The sequence below is a fragment of the Leguminivora glycinivorella genome, chromosome 5, assembly GCF_023078275.1.
Source record: "Leguminivora glycinivorella isolate SPB_JAAS2020 chromosome 5, LegGlyc_1.1, whole genome shotgun sequence".
Lineage (NCBI taxonomy): Eukaryota > Metazoa > Arthropoda > Insecta > Lepidoptera > Tortricidae > Leguminivora > Leguminivora glycinivorella.
Window position 1 is genome coordinate 6,668,273 of NC_062975.1, and position 25,127 is coordinate 6,693,399.

The 25,127-nt window shown below is 38.6% G+C and overlaps 1 protein-coding gene across 1 annotated transcript in view; it reads left to right on the forward strand.

The window, feature by feature from the left end:
* The window catches only part of LOC125226261, an 83,542-nt gene extending 59,167 nt beyond the window's left edge, over window positions 1-24,375 (forward strand). Inside the window, exons 2-4 of the mRNA XM_048130187.1 lie at window positions 7,708-7,766; window positions 22,848-23,048; window positions 23,512-24,375. Coding sequence (XP_047986144.1) covers window positions 7,708-7,766; window positions 22,848-23,048; window positions 23,512-23,703 — 452 coding nt within the window. The 3' untranslated portion in view covers window positions 23,704-24,375. The remainder of the gene's footprint in view (window positions 1-7,707; window positions 7,767-22,847; window positions 23,049-23,511) is intronic.
* The last annotated feature ends 752 nt before the right edge of the window (window positions 24,376-25,127 follow it).

Below are 25,127 nucleotides of genomic sequence, written 5' to 3' on the forward strand. Positions count from 1 at the left end.
TAGTACCAAAGGACATCAGAGAGCTACCCATGAGCCTCATCATCCGATACGTGGAGATGATCGAGAAGCTCCTGAATAGCTGAAGGATCTTAAGATCTAAGGGGTAATTGCACAAAAGATCCCGATGGGTCGAAGTGTATCCGGAAGGGCCCCGCAGATTTAAGATGAGTATCCGATCCGATCGAGCGAAGGACCGACTCCTATACATTCTCGAAATCATTCAAGGCGCCATCTTTGATTTTTGCCTTTGACATCCTTCCTATATCCGATATCGGAACGGATAATATTACAACGCTGTATCGCCTATAACCATCATCATATCCAATGATGTTGTCTAACGTTCCATTCTACACAAGCCATCCTCTCTACCATCCATTTCCAAGGTAAAGGTGTTGTAAGAAAAACTTCTCGTTATATCTAACACCTAACTAATCACTACTACTAACTGTCTTATATCGACAGCTCACCATCTGATTGCAAGATTCTAATCATAGAACTAAAGATAGAGAGCAAGGTGTGTTTTAATTTCTACAGTTTGCTGATTTATGCAAAAAATAAATAAAAATGTAGGTAAATTTCGCATTATGGCGCTCATCTATCTCAGCCGTTATCAATTCCACGCTTATACGCACCTGTAACATTAATTTTGTTCCATTTAATAAATTATCCGAAATTATCCGAATTATTCGAATATTCGAATAATAAAAATTGTATTATCCGAATTATTCGAATATTAAAAATCCGCCGGATAATGCAAACTCTACATGTGATAAAGCTTCAAATATATTATTTGTCAAAATATCCAATGAAATCCCAAAGAAAATATGCACCAAGAAAGTTGGTCAAGGAAAAGTTGATTCGCCGTAAGTTTTATATGTAATAACGAGTCCATTTCCTCGTCATAGACGCTTGTTCTGTTACACTATGAGGAGGAGCTCTTTAGTACCACGGGACCCAACCCTACATCCATTTTGAGCGGGAGCCAGAATGTTGTTAGCGACAATATGCGCGTTAATTTTTGCTCTCAAAATGGATGTAAGGAGCTTGTAAAGTGTAGGCAAGCACGTGATGGGTCTGTAGTTTTTTGCTTCCGTGGTACTACCGGACTTATAGAGCAGGAAAGTAACACCAGTTGTTAGGGAAGGTGGGAGAGAACCAAGATCGAGGGCTTGTTGAAATTGCGTTGCCAAACGCGAGTGCGAGCATCGAAACCATTTTAGCCAGAAGTTGTGCAATCCGTCCGGTCCAGGACTTTTCCAGTTCTGGGCCGTACGGGTAGCACAACTTACGTCGTCGGGGCTGATGGTGATAGCCCCCATAGGCTTGATGCTCTCGCACTCGCGTTCGACAACGGTCATCCACTCACCCTCCGTGTGTTCGACGGGCACCGACCAGATGCTACGCCAGAAATCAGACATGGCAGTAGCATCCGGCAGCCGCACGTCAGACACACGAGGGTCGGTTTCCTCCCACCTTCGGTATACTTTCCTTTGGTCGCTTTGAAAAAGACGATTCTGCTGGAATCGGTCCACACGCTTTCTGTAGCGGCGAATACGGCTTGCCCATGCATAGACTTTCTGCTTCAGGAAGTCGATGCGCTCTGTGACATTGGCCAAATAGTCGCGGGGCCTGATGTCCGTCCCCGCGAACGCCTGGTTCACAAAGCGCATTACTCGGGGGCGATTATTACCCCCTCTGAAGCAGATCAGCTTTGCAATGAGAGTCCTAAACGAGTTGATACGACGCTCGATCCGTACTTGCCATGCAGGGACACCTTCGGCGGTCCTAGTTGCACGGTCAGCGTCCGGAAACTTGACTCGAGCAACACGGCACGCCGCGATGGCCCCGCAGTACATGATCGAGTGTGTATCATCTAGATCTTTACTAGTCCGCATATATGGATCTAGTAAAGCATTTAAGGCTCCTATTAGCGCTAGATTGCGTCTATTCATGGGCAGACGTGGTAATCGTGGCCTAGGATTGCTTGTGGAGCGATACTGCGTAATCGCCTCTTCCAAAGACCTCCTCAGTTGCTCATTGGCAGGCTCACTCTCGCTCTGACTCGCGAAGTCCCCGCCGTCGTTACCGGAATCAACCCGCGGCGCCTCCGGTGCCAGGTCGGGTTCGGGCACCGGGTCCGGCGACATGGCGGGCAAATCCCGCCCCGAGGCAGGGTCCGCGCGAGTAGCGAGAGCCTCCTGGCGGAGCCGATCAAGTGTGGCGTCATCCAACCGCTTTGACCGCTGAATGACGCGCACCTGATCCGATAGCCGCTGCTCCGATACGGTGGTGGATGGCTCGAGTGCCTGAAACAGAGGCAGCATTCTCGAACGGTACGCGGATAGCCGGGTTCCCCCCTCTGTGGCCCCGTAATAGGCGCGCATGACATTCTCGTTTATTTCTCGAGTCCATGTCATGCGACGCACTACACCACCGGCAGCGGGAGCCGTGGGCGGGGCAGGATGTCCCGCAGGCCCCAAGCGTATTTGTATTATTTGTATTATTATTAAAGTAGGTATATGTCGCTTATTAAAACATGATAATTATCGATGCAAGCTGCATATTTTTTGCTATCACCGCTGCATCTTTGACCCAATTCCGAACTGGAGATATCGATCCCTTATAATCGCACCGATTACCAATCGGGTAGTAATTTTAAAGCGTACCGATACCGAAGCAGTAAATTATCAGGCCTTTTTACCGTTGTAAGACAATAATTCTTAGTGACGTCATCCGGAATTCTCGTCGGGTTTCAAGACAATAACATTGAAGTAGGATAGCATAATGAATAGGATGGACAAGAAAAGAATTGTAACATTGGTTGAATTAGATTACGAATCTGAAATCTGAATACGCCCATATCCCAAAACGCGTACCTGGGTAGGTACCACAGATGTCATATATACCATAGATCAAGCAAACGTATCTACTTAGCGTGTCAAATGAACTCAGTGAAATCCACTGAGTTGTCCGTCTTTACTCGCAGCTTGCAGCTTTCGGGCGTCAATTTTTGTAAGTTGAAGTCAACCAAAACATAAACAATGCCTCGTTACGTGATATTCAATTGCAACAACACAAAAATTATGAACAATCAAGAGCCTGAGACAAATTTAAAATTACAGGCAAGAATCAACTTCAGTACAAAATTTGACACGCTCGGCCCCTATACAAATATATGAATTTGTTTCTTCTATCTAAATTAAGTTCTGTGGTAGGTACCTACTTACCAAGCTACTCAATAATCATAAATCACTTTTGAATCTTCTACTGATTCATAACCTATTTTATTATTATAAAAAGCGTTCTTCATCACGCTTCAAGTGCCTAATAGTGGGATCTGAAACTAAAAGGTTAGCCCACTAAAATATGCGCAAGATCTGTTTGCTAAACCTACTTTCTTTTATAGGTCACTAAATTGGGGCTGCGATTGGCGCCAGCTAGACGCACCTAAAGGTTGTCCAAGGAGAAAAGGGTTATATTATATGAAAGGGCTTTAATCCCCTGTCTTTGTAGTTTGTAGTAATTCTCGAAATTCGACGCCCTTCACTTTGGAGGTCTTTTTTTCACTTGGATCTTGCCATTTGACATTTAACGGACCTTCCCGAAAATTTGCATTTTAATTTTGTCGTTAGAATAAGGATAATGTTTTGTTCTATTCCCTCTTGGGGCAAGCCTCAAGATCATCTTAAGATATGAAACAGTATCTATTACTAGATGGGACTAAGGAAAATATTATATACAAAATAAGACACTCAAAAATTAGAGAGAAATTAAAGTAAGGTAACCGATGCTCTCACACACGCCCTCAAACTCAAGTGGAACTGGGCTGGTCATGTCGCCCGTATGACAGACAAAAGATGGACCATACAAACCACAAAATGGAGGGTGCCCTCTATTTCGCCTATCATTAATTCGCATAATTTGAATTAGCATAACAGATTTGGCATAACATAATTGTTCATAACATTGAATAAGCATAATATTAAAAATGCATAATTCTTATTTCGCATAACAATGAATCTGCATAATTGAGATTTGCATACTATTGTTTCGTATAACTTTAATTATCCTAAAATGAATTGCCATACTTACTAACTGTATGGAGCAAGCGATTGGATCAATCAGGAGTGGAATCTTGTGCGTTGCGAGGGTTTCAAGGCACATTAACCTTCGTACGGCACGTTAAACATTGCCACCGAGTTTGAAACACAAAATTTTTCACCACCCCAATACGAACAAAATACTGACTATAAAACATCAAACTAAAGTGTATAAACTTACGTAGATAATGGGTCCCTTCTTCTTTTGTTTAGGACTATGTATTGTACGTAATAGCACATAATTGTGAATGTGTTTAGTAAAAAGTCCCACTGTCTGTTACCATTAAGGCGAGATTTACTTGTATCTTCATACCATAAATAAACTGACAAAGCGCCTTTATAGCAATAGACAAAGTGGGACGTTTTCCCGTGCACACTCGCAATTATGTATGTACGTAACATAACAGTCATATTCGATGAAATATTAAGAATGATAGCACTATTGTTCAATTCAATAATCGATCTAGATAAATTACTCTAGTATTAAATACAGCTATATAAACGGCGCATAAATTGCATGCAACCTTATCATGTTACCTTAGTTAGCCCTCGACGTGGTCAAGGAAACAAACTAGTTTTTTTCTTTTCCTATTTAGAACCGCCTTGTAACGGTCATTGAAGCAAGCACCGTGATTCATGGTCACTCGGTTCTTTAGTCTTTCCATAGAGTAATATTTCCGAGATGTTTATATTTTCAAATCAAGAGTGAACAGGCATCTTCTGGGCGAGCTGACTCCATCGTAGGCCACGTCTTTGCCTTTGGCTAGTCTGTGGCCAAGAGTAAGCCCATTTATAATTGAAAAAAAAAAAAATGTATTCGTATGTGAAATCTTTTATTGCAATTTACTATTGTAGCTTTGTTGCTTTACTTCCAATTGTAGAAAATGCAAATACTTGCCAATACGAAACAATTGCAATGCAACAACGAGGAATTTATCACCACGCTCTTTTTTGAGCCTAGGGTCTGCTGTCAACTGGTTCCAAGAGCTGGCTGGGGTATTTTACGAAAGCGACTGCCATCTGAATATAATTTTTCAGTACAGATGGTGCTTTTTTTACGCACTAGTGCGAGAAGTGGTTCATTATATGCCAGGTCGAAACTTCGGAGGCTCATCTGTACTGAAAATCGTCGTACGATACACGTGCGAAAAGGAAATTCGTAACTCGTGTCGATTTAAAACACTCCCTTCGGTCGGGTTTTTAATTTATCGCCACTCGTTTCGAACTTCCTTTTTTACGCACTTGTATCGTAATGTACTATTCCATAGGGGCCAGAAAGCCTTAAATACCTACTACATCTAATTTCGAAAGATTAGGGTTTTTAAATAAGATTTCTACGCACATAAATCTACGATTTTGCACGTTCGATGAATCAACTTCCTTTAACAACTAGCAATACCTATCCATAACTGAGGATATGACTAAGTACTCCACTAAAGTGATTAATCTATGAGCTGAGTATACGTATAAGGTTCTCCTATCTTGGCCAGGATTAATTTTATGAGGCCAAGTTTTTAAATAGCATTGGATTAATGATCTATGAAGGTGAAACTAAAGTTGTGAAGTTAATTGTGACTTGTTTTTACTTTTTACTATTAAGTAGGTAAATACGAGTTTCTAATTAAGAACTTAATTAGCACATGACCTGTTGTGTTGGTTTTTATATTAACACTATAGTATGAGATATAAGAGTAGGTAATAAGTTATTATATTTTATACCTACTTGATGTCAAGTTTTTAGTTGCGATGACTAGTGTATGTTCGCCTGCATGGCGCGGTGACGGGCTAACCGCGAACCTTGAAAACCCAAGTTTTGTTTATTTTCCTCTTGATTGGTCTTGCACATTTAAGCTATTGAGAAAAAATATTCGATTCTTAAATATCAAAAGCCTCCTGCCCCTAGCCAAGTGGTCGCGTAAACCATTTGACAATTCTGTTATAAATAGTCATTCGATTTCGAAGTGCAAGCGGTTTTTGCGGTCTTAGATGCGCCTTAGTTTTAAGAAGGTACTATGACAAGTATTTTGTCGCTGTGGACTAGGTAGATGATTAAAATCTATGTTTAACTTCAAAAACCTAATATGTAGGTACCCTTACTGTAGTACCGTACGGTCCGGTACGGGTCCTTTGTCCGTGTTTTATGGCACGGGCCGGACACGCACCAGCCACTCGGACATCCTGGCGTCCGAACCGGTGTGACCAGTGCGATTGTCTCGCAGCGACCACCATGACTGGGACACTGGTACTCTTACTTTTAAATTTTCATTTTTATGTGACTTCCTTATAAAATCACATGTACACGATGTACATACCTGTATGTATGTTATGTAGGTAATATAATACAAGTCGTCGTAAGTGCATAATTCTATCCATAAGAAAAACAATACAATCCTTTTAGCGCATATCTAAGGAATCCTTAAAGCTTCAGACATTATTTAAACCACTTCCATTTCTGTTCTAAAAAGGTTCTTAACGCGCAGACATATAATCCACGTCCTAATTCAATAGAAGGATATAATCTGCTGGTTGAAAGGTATTAACTCATTAAAGGCTAGTCCACGGTCGTTAACGCTTGTCTGAAAGCTTTATTTCATCGGTCAGGCAGTTTATATTAAAACAATACGACAGGAGGACTTAACTACAAAAGGACGGTAAACGCGTATCCGTGAGACGCATTTGACCCCTTTTAAAGATTGCTCGTTGGTTGACGAAAGGACGAAGTGCTCGAAATTTATATATATAGCTCTACAGTGTAGAGTATATAGGTAATTAATTAAGTACTTTACGTATCTTAGGCTTAAGGCGGCCTTGAATGCATTTCGACCCATCAGTATTGTATGTGTAAAATAATGAACCATAAAGAGCTACCTTGTGTCTATTCATGATCTTTTGAGACCATCTCCTAGTATCGGATCATGAAGCGCAAAGAGTGACTGATATCTTGTAGAACTTACAATATACTCCATCATTTATAAAATAAAGACGCAGTCAGGTAGTTAATGAAACAAGTCATTCAATCGTTATACTTTTTACGTCATCATTCTCTCTTTCACTGGGTCATTTACGTTTTAGGTTTTAGGTTAATATTAAAAATAAACAGAACCGGTGATTTCGTTTTTACAATTTTTACTAGCACGCATAGTTATTATTGCAACGAACTCTTGCCAAATACTTACAGTACGTTTACGTACGTGATTTGATACCTAACCAGCTGAACAAAGTCATCCGGTGAACACAGGTGTCGATGTTGTGCCGTGTGTTCGTTCTGACGTTTAAACACTTGGTACTTTTCCGACGTTCCAAATATGAATTTGTTGAGCCTGTCATTAATTAAAATAGAACGTCACAGTTAATTGTTTATGATGTGAATTGTGATGTAAATATGAATATCTAGAACATGCAATCCTGTGATTCCTGTGTCTAGATACAGATCGCTTTCTGCATTTCCGATGGGAAGGCAATTGAAACGCTAAAGAGAATCATAGTGAATCAATACCTACTTAGTCTAAGAAGTTCGATTTGAAGGATAACGATAGCTCAGAGATGACCCTTTTTCATCATAATCATTAAATCGTTATGTTAAATAGTTTTTCTCTTTTGTTTACAGTTGTAGTGGACGTGGACGACCGACCGATCCGAGTTGAAATCTGTGATACTGCTGGACAGGTAAAATAGCCCTTTGTAACTACAGTTTTCTCAATAATTTACCCATAAAATTTATAAACACTACCTATACATATAAAAAGCACACCATAAACACTGCCTCATCTTAACCTGGCTTGTCCATCCGTAAAGTAATAAAACCATTCACACAACATAAAACTATTGTTAATTGTCCGAACGTTTATCCATACATTTTCCTGCCGTCATAGAGTCGCAGTTAGTTATTATTTAATGATAAGACTGGACAGAAGGCATCTCCCAAAGGTAAGTAAGGTAAAAAAATGCTACCTGAGTGTAACAGCCGTCGAAGCCTCCGATAGAGCTGGGACTTTGGGAGATCTCAAACCTCTCGCCAAACTAATGAAACGTGACACAGAGGGATCAATATTTTATCTCTCGTCATCTCCTGTGGTCACTAGTCAATCAAGATTATACGTATTATATTACAATATACATCGATTTAATTACGAGGAAATTGTCTATGTGTGTTATTATTTTGTACGGAGGACGTTGGGAAGGATGTGAATCAAACAAACATTAGGCTCTAACTGAACTGTATTGGGTACAAGGCATGGTTATATAGAGTACATAAGGTTGAGTATACAATGAATATATGTCTTACCACTACACCTCCCATGGGGAAGGGAAAAAAAAAAAGAAAACAATTCCTTTTTTTTTTTTTTTTTTTTTTATACGAGTCTTAGATTTAATTACTTAATTACCTAGTAAAGTTATTTTGACATTAATGTATTCTTTCTTAGTTACAATTGGTCACGGTACATTTTTGTACGATTTTTGTGTATGACATCAAGTCTTCCATCTTTCGTTATTTGAACATTAGGAGAGATATCTTTTACTACTTTAAATGGTCCGGAATACAGCGCATCCAATTTTGTCCCTGTTTCATTTTTTACTAGTACTAAATCACCTGTTTTATATGTTATAGGATTTACATATGAATCATACTTTGTCTTTCTTATATTCTTACTTAAAAGTAAATTTTCTCGTGCTTCGCTTTGTGACAATTGCAAACGGTATTTTAATTCGCAGGGATAATTGTCAAAATTGTAAAGGGGCTCAACGTTTGATGTAATGTTACTAGGAAGTGAGCATATTTTTCCAAAAACTAATTCGTAAGGGGTAAACTTCGTTTCAGAGTGTACTGCCGTATTATAGGCAAAACACCAGAAGGGCAGCCACTGGCTCCAAGTTTCTGGGTGATTTTCGGTTTGTATCCGGAGAAAAGACTTCAAATGTTTATGTGTTACCTCAAGTGCGCCAATTGACTGGAGGTGGTATGCTGTCGAGGACAACTTCTTAATCTCTAGCAACTTACATGTTTCTTGGAATATAGTCGACATGAATTCTTGACCTCTGTCTGTGGCTATTTCCTTTGGTACACCGTATCTAAGAATAAAATTACAAACTAGGGCTTTTGCAACTTCTGTCGCCTGTTTTGTGTATAATGGAATTGCCTCAATATATTTCGTCAGTTCACATTGCAGTGTTAGTATGTATGAGTACCTATTATCGTCTGTTTCTAACGGTCCCACTAAATCGAGGTAAACCTTTTGAAAAGATGTTTCAGCTGTAGTAGTCAGTGACATAGGTTCTTTTACTGGCAAGGAATACTTATTACGTTGGCATTGATCGCATTTTGCTACGAATTTTTTTACGTCGTTATCAATGCCGGGCCAGTAGTAATATTTTTTGATCTTATTAATCATTCTCTTTACACCCGCGTGTCCACTGCTGGGCAAAAGGTGGAAGTCATTGATAATGACACGTTGGTCATCTTTATCAAATACCTTTGTTACATTATTTAGAACACATAGCCTAAGCCCTGAATTATGTTCAGTTTTGGTCATTTCCTCTGCCAGTTTTTTAATAAAAATATCGTTGTCATTATTTTTAACTATACACAATTGACTTATGTTTTCTTTCATACACATTTCATTTAATTCCTTCACAAACTCCGCTCGCGTTATTAGCGGTAATGAGTTGTAGTGCTTTATGTAAATGGTTTGTTTATGGCGAACATAACATAATGTTTTACTTTCATTGGTAATTATACCTTTTTTCCTCATATTTTCTATGCCTATAGCGTCACTGAAAACTAACTCTACCGATTGTTTTGGCTTAAAATGAGTACTTACTACTTTTTGATTCATGCTATCAGACCTAACATTAGCGTGCACTATATCTGACGGTGGACACATATTTGCCAACTTACGTGCCTGTGCCCTTGTCATGACGTGAATGTCATGAAATTCTTTTAATTGTTCGGATGTTACAGTAATACGAGACAACGCGTCCGCAGCCGCATTATTTGTGCCCTTTACATATTCAACTTCGAAGTCATATTCTTCTAAAACCATTCTGAATTTCATTAATCTACTAGATGGGTCTCTTAGATTAAACAGATAGATTAACGGTTTATGGTCTGTTTTTATTTTGAAAGCTCGTCCGTACAAATATGGACGGAAGTGTTTGATTGCCCATACTATAGCCAAAAGCTCTTTTTCTATAACCGGATAATTTTTTCTGCTGGATTTAAAGTCCTACTTGCAAAAGCTACTGGTCGTCCATTTTTGTTCGACAATATAGCACCGATCGCTTTATTAGACGCATCGGTTTGCACTATAAACTGATTTTCTTCTGTTAAATTTGGATAATCAAGAACTGGTGGAGTTACTATATGTTCTTTCAATGAATCAAATGATTTCTGGCAATCGTTATCCCAAATAAATGGTGTATTTTTCTTACACAAAGCATTCAAAGGCTGCGCTATGGCTGCAAAATTATAAACAAATTTCCTGTAGTAGTTAGTGAAAGCTACAAATCTCTTAACCTCTTCTGTATTTTGTGGGCGCGGATAATTTTTCACCACATTTATTTTTTCTGGATCTGGTAATATTCCTTCGTTTGAAATGACGTGACCTAAGTAAAGTATTTTCTTTTTTAGAAAATCGCATTTTACTGGATTCAATTTTAATTTAACCTCCCGCAATCTTTCGAATACACTCTGCAAATTTTTGTTATGACTTTCTAAATTTCTACCAAATATAATTAAGTCATCGAGGTAAATTAAGCATTTTTCATAATTTAGTCCAGCTAAGGCGATATTCATCATACGCGAGAAGGAACTGGGGCTCGATTTTAATCCTTGTGGCATACGAGTCATTTGATATTCCCCTGAGGCGAATGCTGTTAACTTTCTACTATTTTTCTCAAGATCAACATTGTAGTAACCCTGATATAAATCTAAATGGGTGAAATTATATGCTTCCAGATAATGATTCCAAGATTTCAGTAATATTCGGCAGTGGAAATTTGTCATCTTCAATAGTATTATTCAGTTTTCTATAGTCTACTACTAGACGCCACTGTTTTTTGCCGTTTTCGTCCAACTTCTTAGGGACTAATAATATTGGGCTAGACCATTCGCTTTTACTGGGTTCTATTATACCTTCTTCAAGCATTTTATCTAATTGACGCCTAACTTCTGCCCTTTGAGAAAATGGTAACCTATAAGGCTTTGTGAATATTGGCTGGGTATTTGGTTTCAAAGTAATGGAGTGTTGATATATGTCTGTGGTAGTTAGAGAGTCTCCAGGTAAATGGAAAATATCCGCATATTTTGCACATATACTCTCGATTGTCAATTGTTCTTTTATTGAGGTGGCTTAGCTTTAGTTTTTCAAATAAATGTTTAACTCTATCAGCATTTTTTGTTACGTTACCAAAAGCGCATAAATCGTAGCCATTAAGGTTATGAATCGTGGGTGTTATGCTTTCCAATGATATATCAGTGTCAGTAACATTTAATATTCTTATCGGTATCACTCCATTGACGGGTGTCGCAATTGAATTTGCTACGTATATGCCTTCTTGTATTGTGTCTGAACAAACTACACAATCCTCGTTAAATTCTGTTTCTACATAGTGTACTGATTCGCACCTTTTGGGAATATTTATTGCTGTATTACAGACTGTCGTTATAGGTATAGAAATAAATGTTTCAGCATTTATTTTTAATCTTAATTTATTATATTCGAAATCTATATTAGCTTTATACTTCCTTAAAAAGTCGCGACCTAATATGCCGTCCGATTCCACCGGCAATGTTCTGAATACGTGGAACTTATGTTGCACATCCCTGTCTCCCAATTTGAGAGTAAGGTAGACATATCCTATCGTTCCTGCCCTTCCACCGACTCCATTTATGACTATGCTCTCAGTGTGGATTGGAATTTTGTGTTTAGCTACATGTCTATATTTGATAGCAGACAACGATGCCCCAGAATCTGCTAGATAGGATACTGACGAAAGGTGTACGTAACAGTCGCTGTCAGTGGCTAAAATTGTATGTTCTGGTTTAGTCACGAAAAAACTGATTTGGGACTTCCGGTACGAGGTTTGCATCGTCTGAGTTATCATCCACCGGTTCGGTCATAATGTTAAGATCATGTTGAGGACGCGTTCCTTGATAGCGTTGGGTATACGTACCTCTGTTTGGGCGGGTCTGCAGATTCTGAGCTCGTGACGTAGATGGCTGTGGCTGTCGTCGCCATTCGCGACTTTGATTCGAATATTCGTAGCTGCGGCCTCTGGAACCGGAGGCAACCCTGTGGCCGCCCCCCCGGAATCCCCTGTATCCGTTCCTATTACCTCTGTCTGAATAGAAATAGGTATTTTTATACATACCCATTATTTCTCCCGATGTGACAGTTGTGCCCATTTCTTCGTCCTGAGCGCCTTGAATCGCATCCTTGAGGGAGGTATAATTCCTTGCTGAAATTATTGTGCTTAATCTACGGTTCCGTAAGCCGTCGGCAAATTGTTTGATTGCATATTTCTCATTAATTGGTTTCAAAATATCGTAACAAGTCGTGTTCCCATCGGCTTGCGTAACCGTAAGGTCAACAAATAAGTTTGTCAACTCCTTCCCGTAGTCTAAAACCGATAAATCATTTTGTCTAATTTTTTGCATCCTACTCTGGATAGCCGTGGCTGCCTTTTTTGGCAATAATTCTGCCCTCATGTCCAAAATCAAAGTTTGTACGGTGTCATATTTAGTCTTCATTTTAAGTTTGGCAGCCTGCGATAATCTACTCTTTAAAACGAAGTTTATTAAATTTTTCTTACACCCAGAGTCAGTGAGAATTGAATCATAATATTCAATATTATCTATTAATTGCTTAGTAGCATTTTCTTCATCTGTCATGCATGGCAGAAGGCTCAAGGCCGTCTTTAAATCGAATGTCGACATGGTTATACTATTTATCTCGCTGGCTCCGTTCACTGGAATATCCTTACATAAATTTACTATCTCGTCATATAATGATATTATTTTCTCGTTAAATTTCTCCAAAACGGGTAAATCTTTCCCGCTTATAATCCCTGAAGTAATTTGAGCGTCAATATCTAATAAACTCGTAGTATATCGCTCATATATCGCGTGCGCTTCGTTACTTTTTTTTTAAGATTTGACCTGTCCTTCTGGATGGGCCTATTTTAATTAGGTACGTCCTTACGTCCCTCAACTCATTAAACAGTAATTCTAAGATACTTGCCATAAATATATGATCGATATAATACTAATCAATCGAACGTCTTTAATTGAAAGACATTTAACATTACAGTGCTATATATTCCCATCGGGGTGAGTTATAAGTAACTTTCTAATCTACTTACAGTTTCTATGTTGCACTTTCATATTTACCATTTAGCACTATCACTTCACTTTATGAAAATGGAATGCAATTAAGTTCACTTAACTCCCGGATCAAATTAAAGTTCATCAAACGTTGAGCACTCAATGAATCATTCGGTGACCATTTACGGACGCGCGGCAAACATCGGGCACGAGTGGTGTCGTATGGCGGCGGTGGCGCGTGCACTGTACCTACTTTCGTAATTGCAAGTTCAATGCTCCATCCCTATCAAAAGATGTAGACTTGTAAAATGTTTCAAATTTGAAATTTAGATTCCAACATTCTTATTCACTTCTTAGAATCACATTAATCACCGTATTATACCCCTGGCACTCTTGGATATAGTTTTGGCTGAACGCCGTCACTGCCTGCGGGGTCCGCTGGTGCACGGCGAAATACTGATCTCCGTAAGGTATTGCGATGAATTTCTCGCGTTATCCATCCCACGTGGCACTTCCGATACAGCTTGATAATGGAGTAGAGTAGACCCAAAATTATGGATAACACTATTATAGACAACAATATGTTAGTTGTTGTAATGTGAAATTTAAGTTCTTCAACGGAAGCGTTGTTATTGCCTCCCGCGGCGTTCTGCACCACTATTGTTTCTTCGGACTTGGATTGCTGCTTTCCCATTTTGCTGGTATATTTATCGAATGCACACACACGTCTGTCACTTTAAGATCACAAAACTGAATTTGAATCATCGTTACTTCGTAAGTGATCTATGTATCCGCCTATAGATAGAGAACGGTCTCATATCCGTATTAGGCACGACGCGTGGATCCGAGAGGGTCGACAACCTGTCACGGTCGCCATGTACGGAGGACGTTGGGAAGGATGTGAATCAAACAAACATTAGGCTCTAACTGAACTGTATTGGGTACAAGGCATGGTTATATAGAGTACATAAGGTTGAGTATACAATGAATATATGTCTTACCACTACAATTTATCAGTCAATATGTTGAAGATTCTTACAGCTTTCATTTTTATTGTGTAGTTCATGAGAGTCGTGCACACAAGAAGAATTACGGTAATATTTATTATTTCATAGGTACAACAGTAAAAATAAGTTGCTAAATCATTTTAGATACTAAGTAACTTATATACTTAGTTTGGTTAATAAGTACTTTTTACAGTCCAAAAAGTGTTTTTATGTGTCTTCGGCGCCTTTTTACGGGATGATACCAATAAGTTTCACTTTTTATTTCCACCAAACCTGTAAATTGCCCCCACTAAAAAGGGCCCACGGTAGACGCACATGTTAAATGTCAGCGAGGCGAGGTCAACCAAATAAAAAGATATCGCAGATTGACTCACTCCTTTGAAGGAGCTAATTTAATTTCTCTGTGAACAAAGCGTATGAGATTGACTCATATAACTCGACGAAAGAGAAAACGGCTTATCTGAAATCAGTTTTTTGGGGCCTAAATAGATTACTTTTCAATGATTATGTAATGTGAGAATTTATTTTTACTACACATTGTTATAGAATGGGAAAGTTTTTGTTATTTAATCTACAGTCGTGGAACTGATGGAACCACCTCATGCCTCCGTATCCCACCAAGTTGACGTTAACTGTACTGTTAAAAACGTGTGAAATGTTATTTTGCTAGTAAACTGTTGTAGGAAGTTCTCACAGTAATGTGGTTATAATAATTATGTTGCAGTATTGAATACCTGTAGGTACCTATAGCCAATTCTACTAGGTATTGTCAGAATCTGATTTGAGTGATGAACCGATGAAATTCGGTTTAGCTGCTTATTTCAAAGCGCAGCTTTAACAATAGTGCGATCGAGCCTATCATAAACATTTTTTACATAAGCATTTATTATTCTTGTGACGCAACCAGCGCTAAAATTCCCAAGCGAATAGCACGTGCACTTTATGAATGGCGACAATGGACGCACTTCAGTGCGTTCACATGTCCCCCGATTTCCTTTCGATTGTGCACCGATTTGATCAAACAGTCCTGATTTTTTCCGCGTCGCAGACAATGGCCACATCTTGCCTGTCTCCCACACTCTCTCTACCTGCGAGCGAGGTGTTGCCATTGTAGAATGTTAGGGAAGTTGGACAGCCGTTTTTGCACTATTGTCTCCTTTAGCGATCCGTTTTAGGAGAACCAGTATAAGAGAGACTCCGTAATCCTAAAGGTTACATATACTGAAAGATCGAAGGCTACAATTTTTACTGCTCCGTCTGAGCGGCGTATTTTGTAAACGCAGACAACCGTTCTGTTTTGATGCTCGTTCGTTATTGTGTTTTTCGCGCGACGCTAGTTTTACGACTTGCTCGTATGGGAAGAATAGTTATTTGTTATACAAGAGTGCAAAGTTATATTTTAACGCCGAGTGTGGAATTGAAAAACGAGCAAGCGAAAGGATTCTATAGTTGAACCACGAGCGAAGCGAGTGGTTCGAGAATAGAATCCTGAGCTTGCGAGTTTTTCAACACACGAGAAGTAAAATACATTTGCTCTCGTGTGTAACACAAAACTTTTCCCCTCACTATAGCGAGGAAAGTACAACGCAAAAAACGCGTCTATCACTGCTTTCAGTAGTTCCACAGGTGGTAAAACATCGTCATCACTACATAAACCCACTTTTATCAATTTTAAAGCAGAAAATTTGCCTCTATTCAAGGTCAAATTACTTTATCCACTAGTGGATAAAATGCGTTTTTACCCGCTGATATTAAAGGACAAAACACGTGTTTCCGAGCTAGTGAGGGGAAAACCATTTTCCTAGGTAGTTTAACAGCTGCATACTAAACAATTGGTTTCCATTTGCAAAACTGTTCTAGAATAATTTGTAACCTTATGTTCTTAGGTGTAAGTAAATTATATTTCATTACTTTTTATTATATAGTCTGTGGAAACATTAAATAAGGAATCAACTCCATGAAAGCCGCAAAGAAAAGTCATCAAGTTCCGGAAATAAAAACTTTCGCCAAAAAAGAAACTCGTTTATATCATAACCATACCTAAGTAGTTAAACTTAGGTAATATAAGTAATAGGTAATAACACATCACAGAATACACAATCAAACATTGTGTATAGGTAGGTAGATACTATTGGCTAAAATCTTATTTCTCCTTGTAATCACCAGGATCGGACGGTTTGCGACATGTTTTTCAATATTCTTATCTGTATGACTTTCCGTCATTTTAATAAAGAAAATTAAGAAATAAATAATAAGGTAGTTAGAGATGACGGGGGCAAAAATCCGATCTCTGTAATCACCACCCATAAAAAGGTGGAAAGCTACTTGTTGAAGGATATTATTTTCAATTATCGCTTTCTATAATCACTAGTCTTCAACGGCTGATTCTTTGACATGAATAAATGAGCTCGATTTAATTACTTGTCATATTTGCATCGCGTAATCTTTGCTGTATGAAGCACTAGAAGTTTCGAAATATAAAGTGCGATAGATGATCGATAGATGATAGGCTAGGAGCTTAAAGGATTAGATTATTTTTTTTTCAGAATTATGAAAAAAAACATGAAAAAAAAACCGAGCACCATGGTTTTTTTTCAGATGAACAAATAATACGACAATAACGGTTTTTCGTGAGTTGTAACGTGTTTCAATAACAATAACGTACGTTTTAATTCAATTAACATTCAGTATACAAACGTCTATTGGGGAATCCCCGATGCTGCGTGTAGCGTGGAGAGGCGGTGGTGTTGCCAACAGTAAATAGTGATAACTACCAACTACAGATTTCGTAAATGCATAGCTGGGCATTAACTCGTTAATCCGTTAATCGTTAATTAACGAAGTTAACATTTCGATTAACGGATTAACTTTTAAGTTAACTTTAAAAAATGTTAACGGACTCGTTAACTTCCGTTAAATTTCATAGAGTCCGTTAATCGTTAATCCAGCACCCCATGCGGCTCGCTGCGCCGCGAAAACCACGTTCTTACACAGAAGTGTAAGTACAGTAAGAATACTGCTACTGTAAAAGCCCGTAGTACGGCAAAACCTAGGTTTTATCGGTAAAAGCAGATCCGTCGGTTATAAACAGTCTAAAGACCAATTGGCGACTTTGGATCACTTATTCGAGATCTTCTAAATCTTATTAGGCGTGCTAGATCGATCACTAACCTGGGAATAGAGTGCAATCATCAGGCATGACAGACATATCGCGCAATCGACGCATCGACGAGTTAGAGTCCGGCGCGGGCCTTAGATTAGATTTAGATTACTCTACCAAGTTATCGTGGCCCACAGCATCGAGTTGTCATCTCAAATCTCAATCTGAAGAACCGACGCACCACGATCGCGACCGCATGAATGACCCAATAATTACCAATCCAAAGTAAAACCTAGGATTTAGCCAACCAACGGCGGTACACGCCCGAAGAGATCGAAATTATTACATTTCGGTTTTTTACCGATTGGCGTCACAGGTTTTAATGGTTTTTGGTGGATACTTAGTAAATAGAAATACATAATACCTACAGTGGAGTCCTATTTTTATAACGTGTTAACGGATTATCGATTAACTTTAACTTCCGTTAAATCTACCTAAATGTATCGCTTTAACGATTAACGAAGTTAACTTTTTAAGTAACGGATTAACGATTATCGAAGTTAACTATTTGATTAACGGTGCCCAGCTATGCGTAGGGTTTGCAAACCGGATATTCGAATATCCGAATTATTCGAATATCCGCCAATATTTTTATCCGAAAATATTCGAATAATCCAAGTGCAATTATCCGGATAAACGGATAATTTCTATAAACATTATTTTTTATTTATAAGTAATATATTTAATAGATAGACGTCACTGAAACCAATTTCGATCAATTCTTAATACGGACAATGTTATTGCTAACAAGTTAACACCTATTTATCTTCAACTTCCCTTTCCTTGGTCCCTTGTTTTTTTGAAATTGAAATTTAGCGCCTCACTCCGAACTAAAACCCATCAAATCGCTGCCGAGCAATTTGAGGCGTTTTGGATTTGAATATTTAAATAAGTTCGCCTTTGTACCTCCTCCTTCTTCATTTTTAGGGTTCCGTAGTCAACTAGGAACCCTTATAGTTTCGCCATGTCTGTCTGTCCGTCCGTCCGTCCGTCCGTCCGTCCGTCCGTCCGTCCGTCCGTCCGTCCGCGGATAATCTCAGTAACCGTAAGCACTACAAAGCTGAAATTTGGTACCAATATGTATATCAATCACGCCAACAAAGTGCAAAAATAAAAAATGGAAAAAAATGTTTTATTAGGGTACCCCCCCTACATGTAAAGTGGGGGCTGATATTTTTTTTCATTCCAACCCCAACGTGTGATATATTGTTGGATAGGTATTTAAAAATGAATAAGGGTTTACTAAGATCGTTTTTTGATGATATTAATATTTTCGGAAATAATCGCTCCTAAAGGAAAAAAAGTGCGTCCCCCCCTCTAACTTTTGAACCATATGTTTAAAAAATATGAAAAAAATCACAAAAGTAGAACTTTATAAAAACTTTCTAGGAAAATTGTTTTGAACTTGATAGGTTCAGTAGTTTTTGAGAAAAATACGTAAAACTACGGAACCCTACACTGAGCGTGACCCGACACGCTCTTGGCCGGTTTTTTTTTTAATTTTATGTCTTGTATATTTTATGTTGGTGGTACAATAAAGAATTTGTTACGTACTTACTTATTTATCACCTCTCCCCTTCCATTGGTACTTTGGTACCAGCCACTGTGCAACTAAGGTCTAAAATGATCCACACCTGGATAGGAAGTGTCTTCGACTAATTGGTCTTCTCTTTTTTTGGTTATTCTGTTTTGAACGAGTACCTGTTCTCAGTTGCTCATTCCTATTCTAAGACCCTAACCAGGACGCTTTTGTTTAGAGCCTATTACGAAAAGAGTTTTCAACTTTTTATATTAAGTATCCGATCCGGTCCAAGATGGCATCTGGTACGGGCGTAGGCATTTGTGCAAATGACTAGTGACTATAGTGGTAGTATCAGCATGGGCAATTATGCCACTGTCTTTTAAGCCGAGACATATGCAATAATTACCTTTGTACATAAGAATATAGTTAGACAAACCCAAAGAAAGAATATCTATATACTCAGCGACAGTCAGGCGGCACTCAAAGCCTTCACATCGCCCAGAGGTGACTCTTGACTGGTATTAAACGGCATCCAAGCTCTTAACAAGCTTGGAAGGCAAAACAAGGTGCGACTGGTATGGATACCGGGGCACGAAGGCTTCATTGGCAATGAAAATGCTGATGAACTTGCCAAGGCCAGGTCTGAAGACAACGTCACAAGGAACCATTAAAACAATTAATTGAAATACGGTTGTACTCACGTTATTATATCGCTATTGCTGCGACATGTTTCGGGCCAATTCGAGGCCCCTCTTCAGGCGTATAGTATACGCCTAATTAATTAGTTAATTATTTGAATATGTCTCACGGAAGTTTAACGTGTGTAACCATTAAAACGGCTATGAAGGACCATACAAAGGCTAATCACCAAAAAGAGTGGGATGCCCTGGTAGGTCTGAAGCATAGGTCTTTATGCGGAGGGTAGAATCTGGATGGAGCAAAAAGCTAGGAAAGCTAGGCAAAAGACAACTCCAAATTATAACGGGGGTGTTCACAGGCCATTACGGGATCAAAGGAATGTTGGCCAAGATGGGACACGCTGACTACACAGATTGTCGCATGTGCGGCGAAGAGGAAGAGACCGTCAGACATCTAATGTGTGAATGTCACGCCCTCGCCAGACAAAGAATGAAGAACTTTGGAGCAGGCTACCTAGTACCAAAGGACATCAGAGAGCTACCCATGAGCCTCATCATCCGATACGTGGAGATGATCGAGAAGCTCCTGAATAGCTGAAGGATCTTAAGATCTAAGGGGTAATTGCACAAAAGATCCCGATGGGTCGAAGTGTATCCGGAAGGGCCCCGCAGATTTAAGATGAGTATCCGATCCGATCGAGCGAAGGACCGACTCCTATACATTCTCGAAATCATTCAAGGCGCCATCTTTGATTTTTGCCTTTGACATCCTTCCTATATCCGATATCGGAACGGATAATATTACAACGCTGTATCGCCTATAACCATCATCATATCCAATGATGTTGTCTAACGTTCCATTCTACACAAGCCATCCTCTCTACCATCCATTTCCAAGGTAAAGGTGTTGTAAGAAAAACTTCTCGTTATATCTAACACCTAACTAATCACTACTACTAACTGTCTTATATCGACAGCTCACCATCTGATTGCAAGATTCTAATCATAGAACTAAAGATAGAGAGCAAGGTGTGTTTTAATTTCTACAGTTTGCTGATTTATGCAAAAAATAAATAAAAATGTAGGTAAATTTCGCATTATGGCGCTCATCTATCTCAGCCGTTATCAATTCCACGCTTATACGCACCTGTAACATTAATTTTGTTCCATTTAATAAATTATCCGAAATTATCCGAATTATTCGAATATTCGAATAATAAAAATTGTATTATCCGAATTATTCGAATATTAAACATCTAAATATGAAAAGTTTATTTGGTAAATTAAATAATAATTTATGTCTTTAAGTTAGTTACGCATTGGTACAAAATTATTTACATTGATTTTAACTTAGTCCTTCATCAATTTGTAATAAATAATAAAATACCAAACTTGCTGCGACCTTTCGAAGGACTCCTTGTAATTGTAACGATAAGAACCTAAAGAATGAAACAACTTTATTTTACTCGTCAGTACGAATGTCAAACTAATTCACTACATCTAGTTACACGAGGACGTGAAAACACGTTGTCGGTCCCTTTGAAACTATAACCGTAGGGATGCTTTTTACCTGAGCCTGGCCCTGACACCTGATTACATTATAACTGCCTCCCAGCCAGGGGATATTACGGCGACGTCCACTGTCCAGTGAATTATAGCCTTATGGCTGGGTAGTGGAAGTGGATAATGTTTCGTTTTTGCAATAAGTTTAAGCTTATTCTATGTAATCGGCTTTGGGTAGCATTATTGTCTAAGTACTGTGTATCAAAACAAGAAACAATAGATACCTAGCTGGTTCAACCCCATCCCCAGTAGGTATAGACAGAGATGCAAGTCTGCAAGTGTTATTTTAAACGTCATAATTTCATAGAATATTTACAGTATGGGCTCCCACACTCTGTGAGCGCACTACTAAATACTTACGCCGCATGGTCAACTTAGCCTAATTCTACTCACTAAAGTACTTGAATAGACTTTCAGTTGAATGTGTATGTTCATAAATTCAACGAACTCTATTACCCATAAGATTTTCAATAGCAGACCCAGCTGAAAGGACCATAAACCATAACTAACCATTAGTAAATCCTGAATAGCCATAATAACGCTGTAGGAAACTGCCATAGTCACAGAAACGTGCATAATGCATATTGCATATGTAATTTCACTTTCGCATCATAATGCATGGGACTGCAATACAACATATGCATAGTAAATTGAGTAAGAGTCGATTTGAATGAAGATTATACATTATAATTGCGAGTTAATAAGCGAATAGAAAATATAAAGGTTGATGAACTTAGGTGGATGATCAAATCAACCGATTTGATCGGAAAAGAATGTGAATCTCATCTATATCCACATGCACACAATTCACCAACCTAGTTCAAAATTCGCAATCATGTGTAAATTTCCTATGGATCGGGAATACCTAATCTCACAAATTCAAGTGGGTTCGGCGAATCAATTTCTTTATTGCATCCAAACTACCACACCACATGATTTGATCAGACAATTTAATAGATTTCTTAAGATCTTGTCGAGACTGACTTTGAATCTACGGCCAACATCGCAGTCATCGGGAAACAGATGAATAAGAGTGCTCTTGCATTTGTATTTAGATTTTTCCATTTTCGCGAAAGATCGTCTGATTGTGTAAAATGTATCGCCCTCTTACTTAGCTATGTATTTTTCTGCAAACTGTTCTTTAATGCTGATCTCTGACTTGTCTTGTCTTCTTATAGCAACATCAAACTCAGAACTTTCAACAGCCGATCGCGATCACGAAGGGAGTTATCGAAATTGCGCAACGTTTTGATTTATTAGGCAACCATAGCATTGTCAGGCTCTCAGGCGTTGAAAGTACACTTTCACCCATAGCGTTTTGTACGAGCGTCTGATCGCGGGAGGTGATTTTTTTATCGATATTTCATTGTATCACGTCTGGTGGGTAGACTTTTATTTTATGAGCCATGTAGTTCTCTGAAATTGTAAATGTTGACCAGAAAAACTAGTAAAGGTATAGTGATGGAACTATATATTATCTACTTAGCCCTCTCAAGCTTACGTTTTATTTATTTATCCTTTCTTTCCTTTTCCAGGACTCAATGTCCGAGCTGCGCGAGCTGTGCTACCCGGGCACGGACGTATTGCTGCTCTGTTTCTCCGTGGTCCGGCCGGAAACCTTCCGCTCCGTGGCGGAACGGTGGACGCGAGCCGTCGCTGCCGTCAATGCCCCCTTGCTTCTCATCGGCACGCAGAGCGATTTAGCGCTCGATCCGAGAGTCCTGCAGACTTTGAGGGTGAGTTTTGTTAGGCAATATCACAGAAATCTTTAATCCATAATGCAGAAGAACCAGCTGCCTGACAACGTGTCACTGCTGTGCTTCTTTGTTATCTGGCTGGAGACCTTCTACTCAGCGGAGTAGTGGATTCGCGCCGATCCTGCCGTCAACGCCCCGTCACGGATTTTTGCCATACAGAGCGATTTAGCGCTCGATCCGAGATGAGTCCTGCAGACTTGAGGGTGAATTTTTTGGGCAATATCTCAGAACTCTCAGAAACCGACTGCCTGTCATAGACGACTGACGTGATTCTCCGTTGGTCAGGCCGGAGACCATAGCAGGGTATGATACGTGCGTGAAAGAGAAGAGGTGGATAGCCACACAGATTTCACCGAATTGGATCATCTACATGCTAAACATGAAATTTAAATTCCACGGTTATAAAATATAATTCTTGACCATTTTTTTTTTGTATTTTCAGAGTCGGGGCGAGCACGTTGTGACCGACGCTGAAGCGAGGGCTTTGGCGGCGAAAATAAATGCGACCTACATCGAGACTTCAGCCAAGACCCGCAAAAATTTGAAAGACGCTTTCGACGCCGCTATTTTGGCGGGGTTGCCAGTACTACAAAGCAAAAGGCCCTTTTGGAAGAAACTGCTATGTATAAATTGAATGGTTATCTAAAAAACTGTTAATTAATGAATTGTTAAAGACTATATTTGTATATCATGAGATGTGAATGAATTAATACAGAATAATGCGTGATTTTGCAAGAAGTTTGAAGACTTGAAATAATATTTCTAATTAGTAGTGGTTTGTTCCTAAATTATTATTTTTGTAACTACATAATTCTTGGACGTGCTAGGCGAACCTTTATCAAGGGTTGTGTTTGATAAAATTGCACGTAATAATGATTTAATGAACAAGTATTGTGATGAACAAAAACATTAATACATGTGCCTTATGATTGTTAGAATTCTATTGAATTTTGTGTATATTCGTTTTCAAAAGTAGAGCATTACGAATAAATCTAGAGCAGTAAACCACTGCGTGGTAGAACTTGCTCTTTAACCACAACGCTGAAAGCTGCTACATACCATCAATAAAGATATATTTTTAATAATGTAGTGTGTGGTTAAAATAATTGCAGCTAATTTAAATTTATTCCAATAACTTTATAATTCTTCTAGGTATTATAAAGTTGTACAGTTGATTTATTTTAAACATAAAATATACTGCGTTGCTATGCTAAGGATGTACATAGATCACTTCTTGTATTAATGTTAATGTTGTTTTATACTCAACACGAACTGATAATTATATTTTTATTAGAACATAAACAAATGTGGTTTTATTTACGTTTTATTAATTACATTGAAAAATATACGTATGGATTGACTATGAACCGTCTATAAAAAGCGTCAGCCATATATTACCACAAAAAAGGCTCAAAATTCAATTTTTCCATGGGAAATAAACCTTTTGTCCTACATTTTCAGTTAAATTTTAAGTGTTATGGTTCGTTGATGATTCCGCCAACGTCGTTTAGAAAGGCACGCGTTTTATGAAAATTAGTGGCCGATGAGCCTTAAATTTAGTGTATTTTAGTGCCTTTTTTAGTGTCTAAATTGGCTTAAACGTCTATATTTTCCATGTTTTACGATATTACAAAACTATCATCATGTGGGTTCTGCAAATTTGAAAAATCGCGGGCTTCACCTTATCTGGATATCATTATCTTAAAAGTAAAGTTAGTTATGCTGGAAAAGTTCGATAATTTGGTTGACATCTAGTAACTTTATACATCTGTAGTATGCGTCAAATCCGGTAGTTCAAATTTTTTGCAGATTTGCGATGTTGGCCTAATGAATAATCCAAGTTTGTAACCTCGAGTGCCGAACGCAACTTTGTCAAAAATCGAAAACAAGTGTGCACAAAATCAGAACTATCGGATTTGACGCATACTGTTTCATATTTTCAGGCGACAAAGTTACTGTACTATAAAGTTCCGTATTCGTTGCCCAAAAACTAATAGGTAGCAATATTGGTGTCTCTTTCGGGCGCATATTTGTAATTAGTTTCATTTTAAAGTGGCG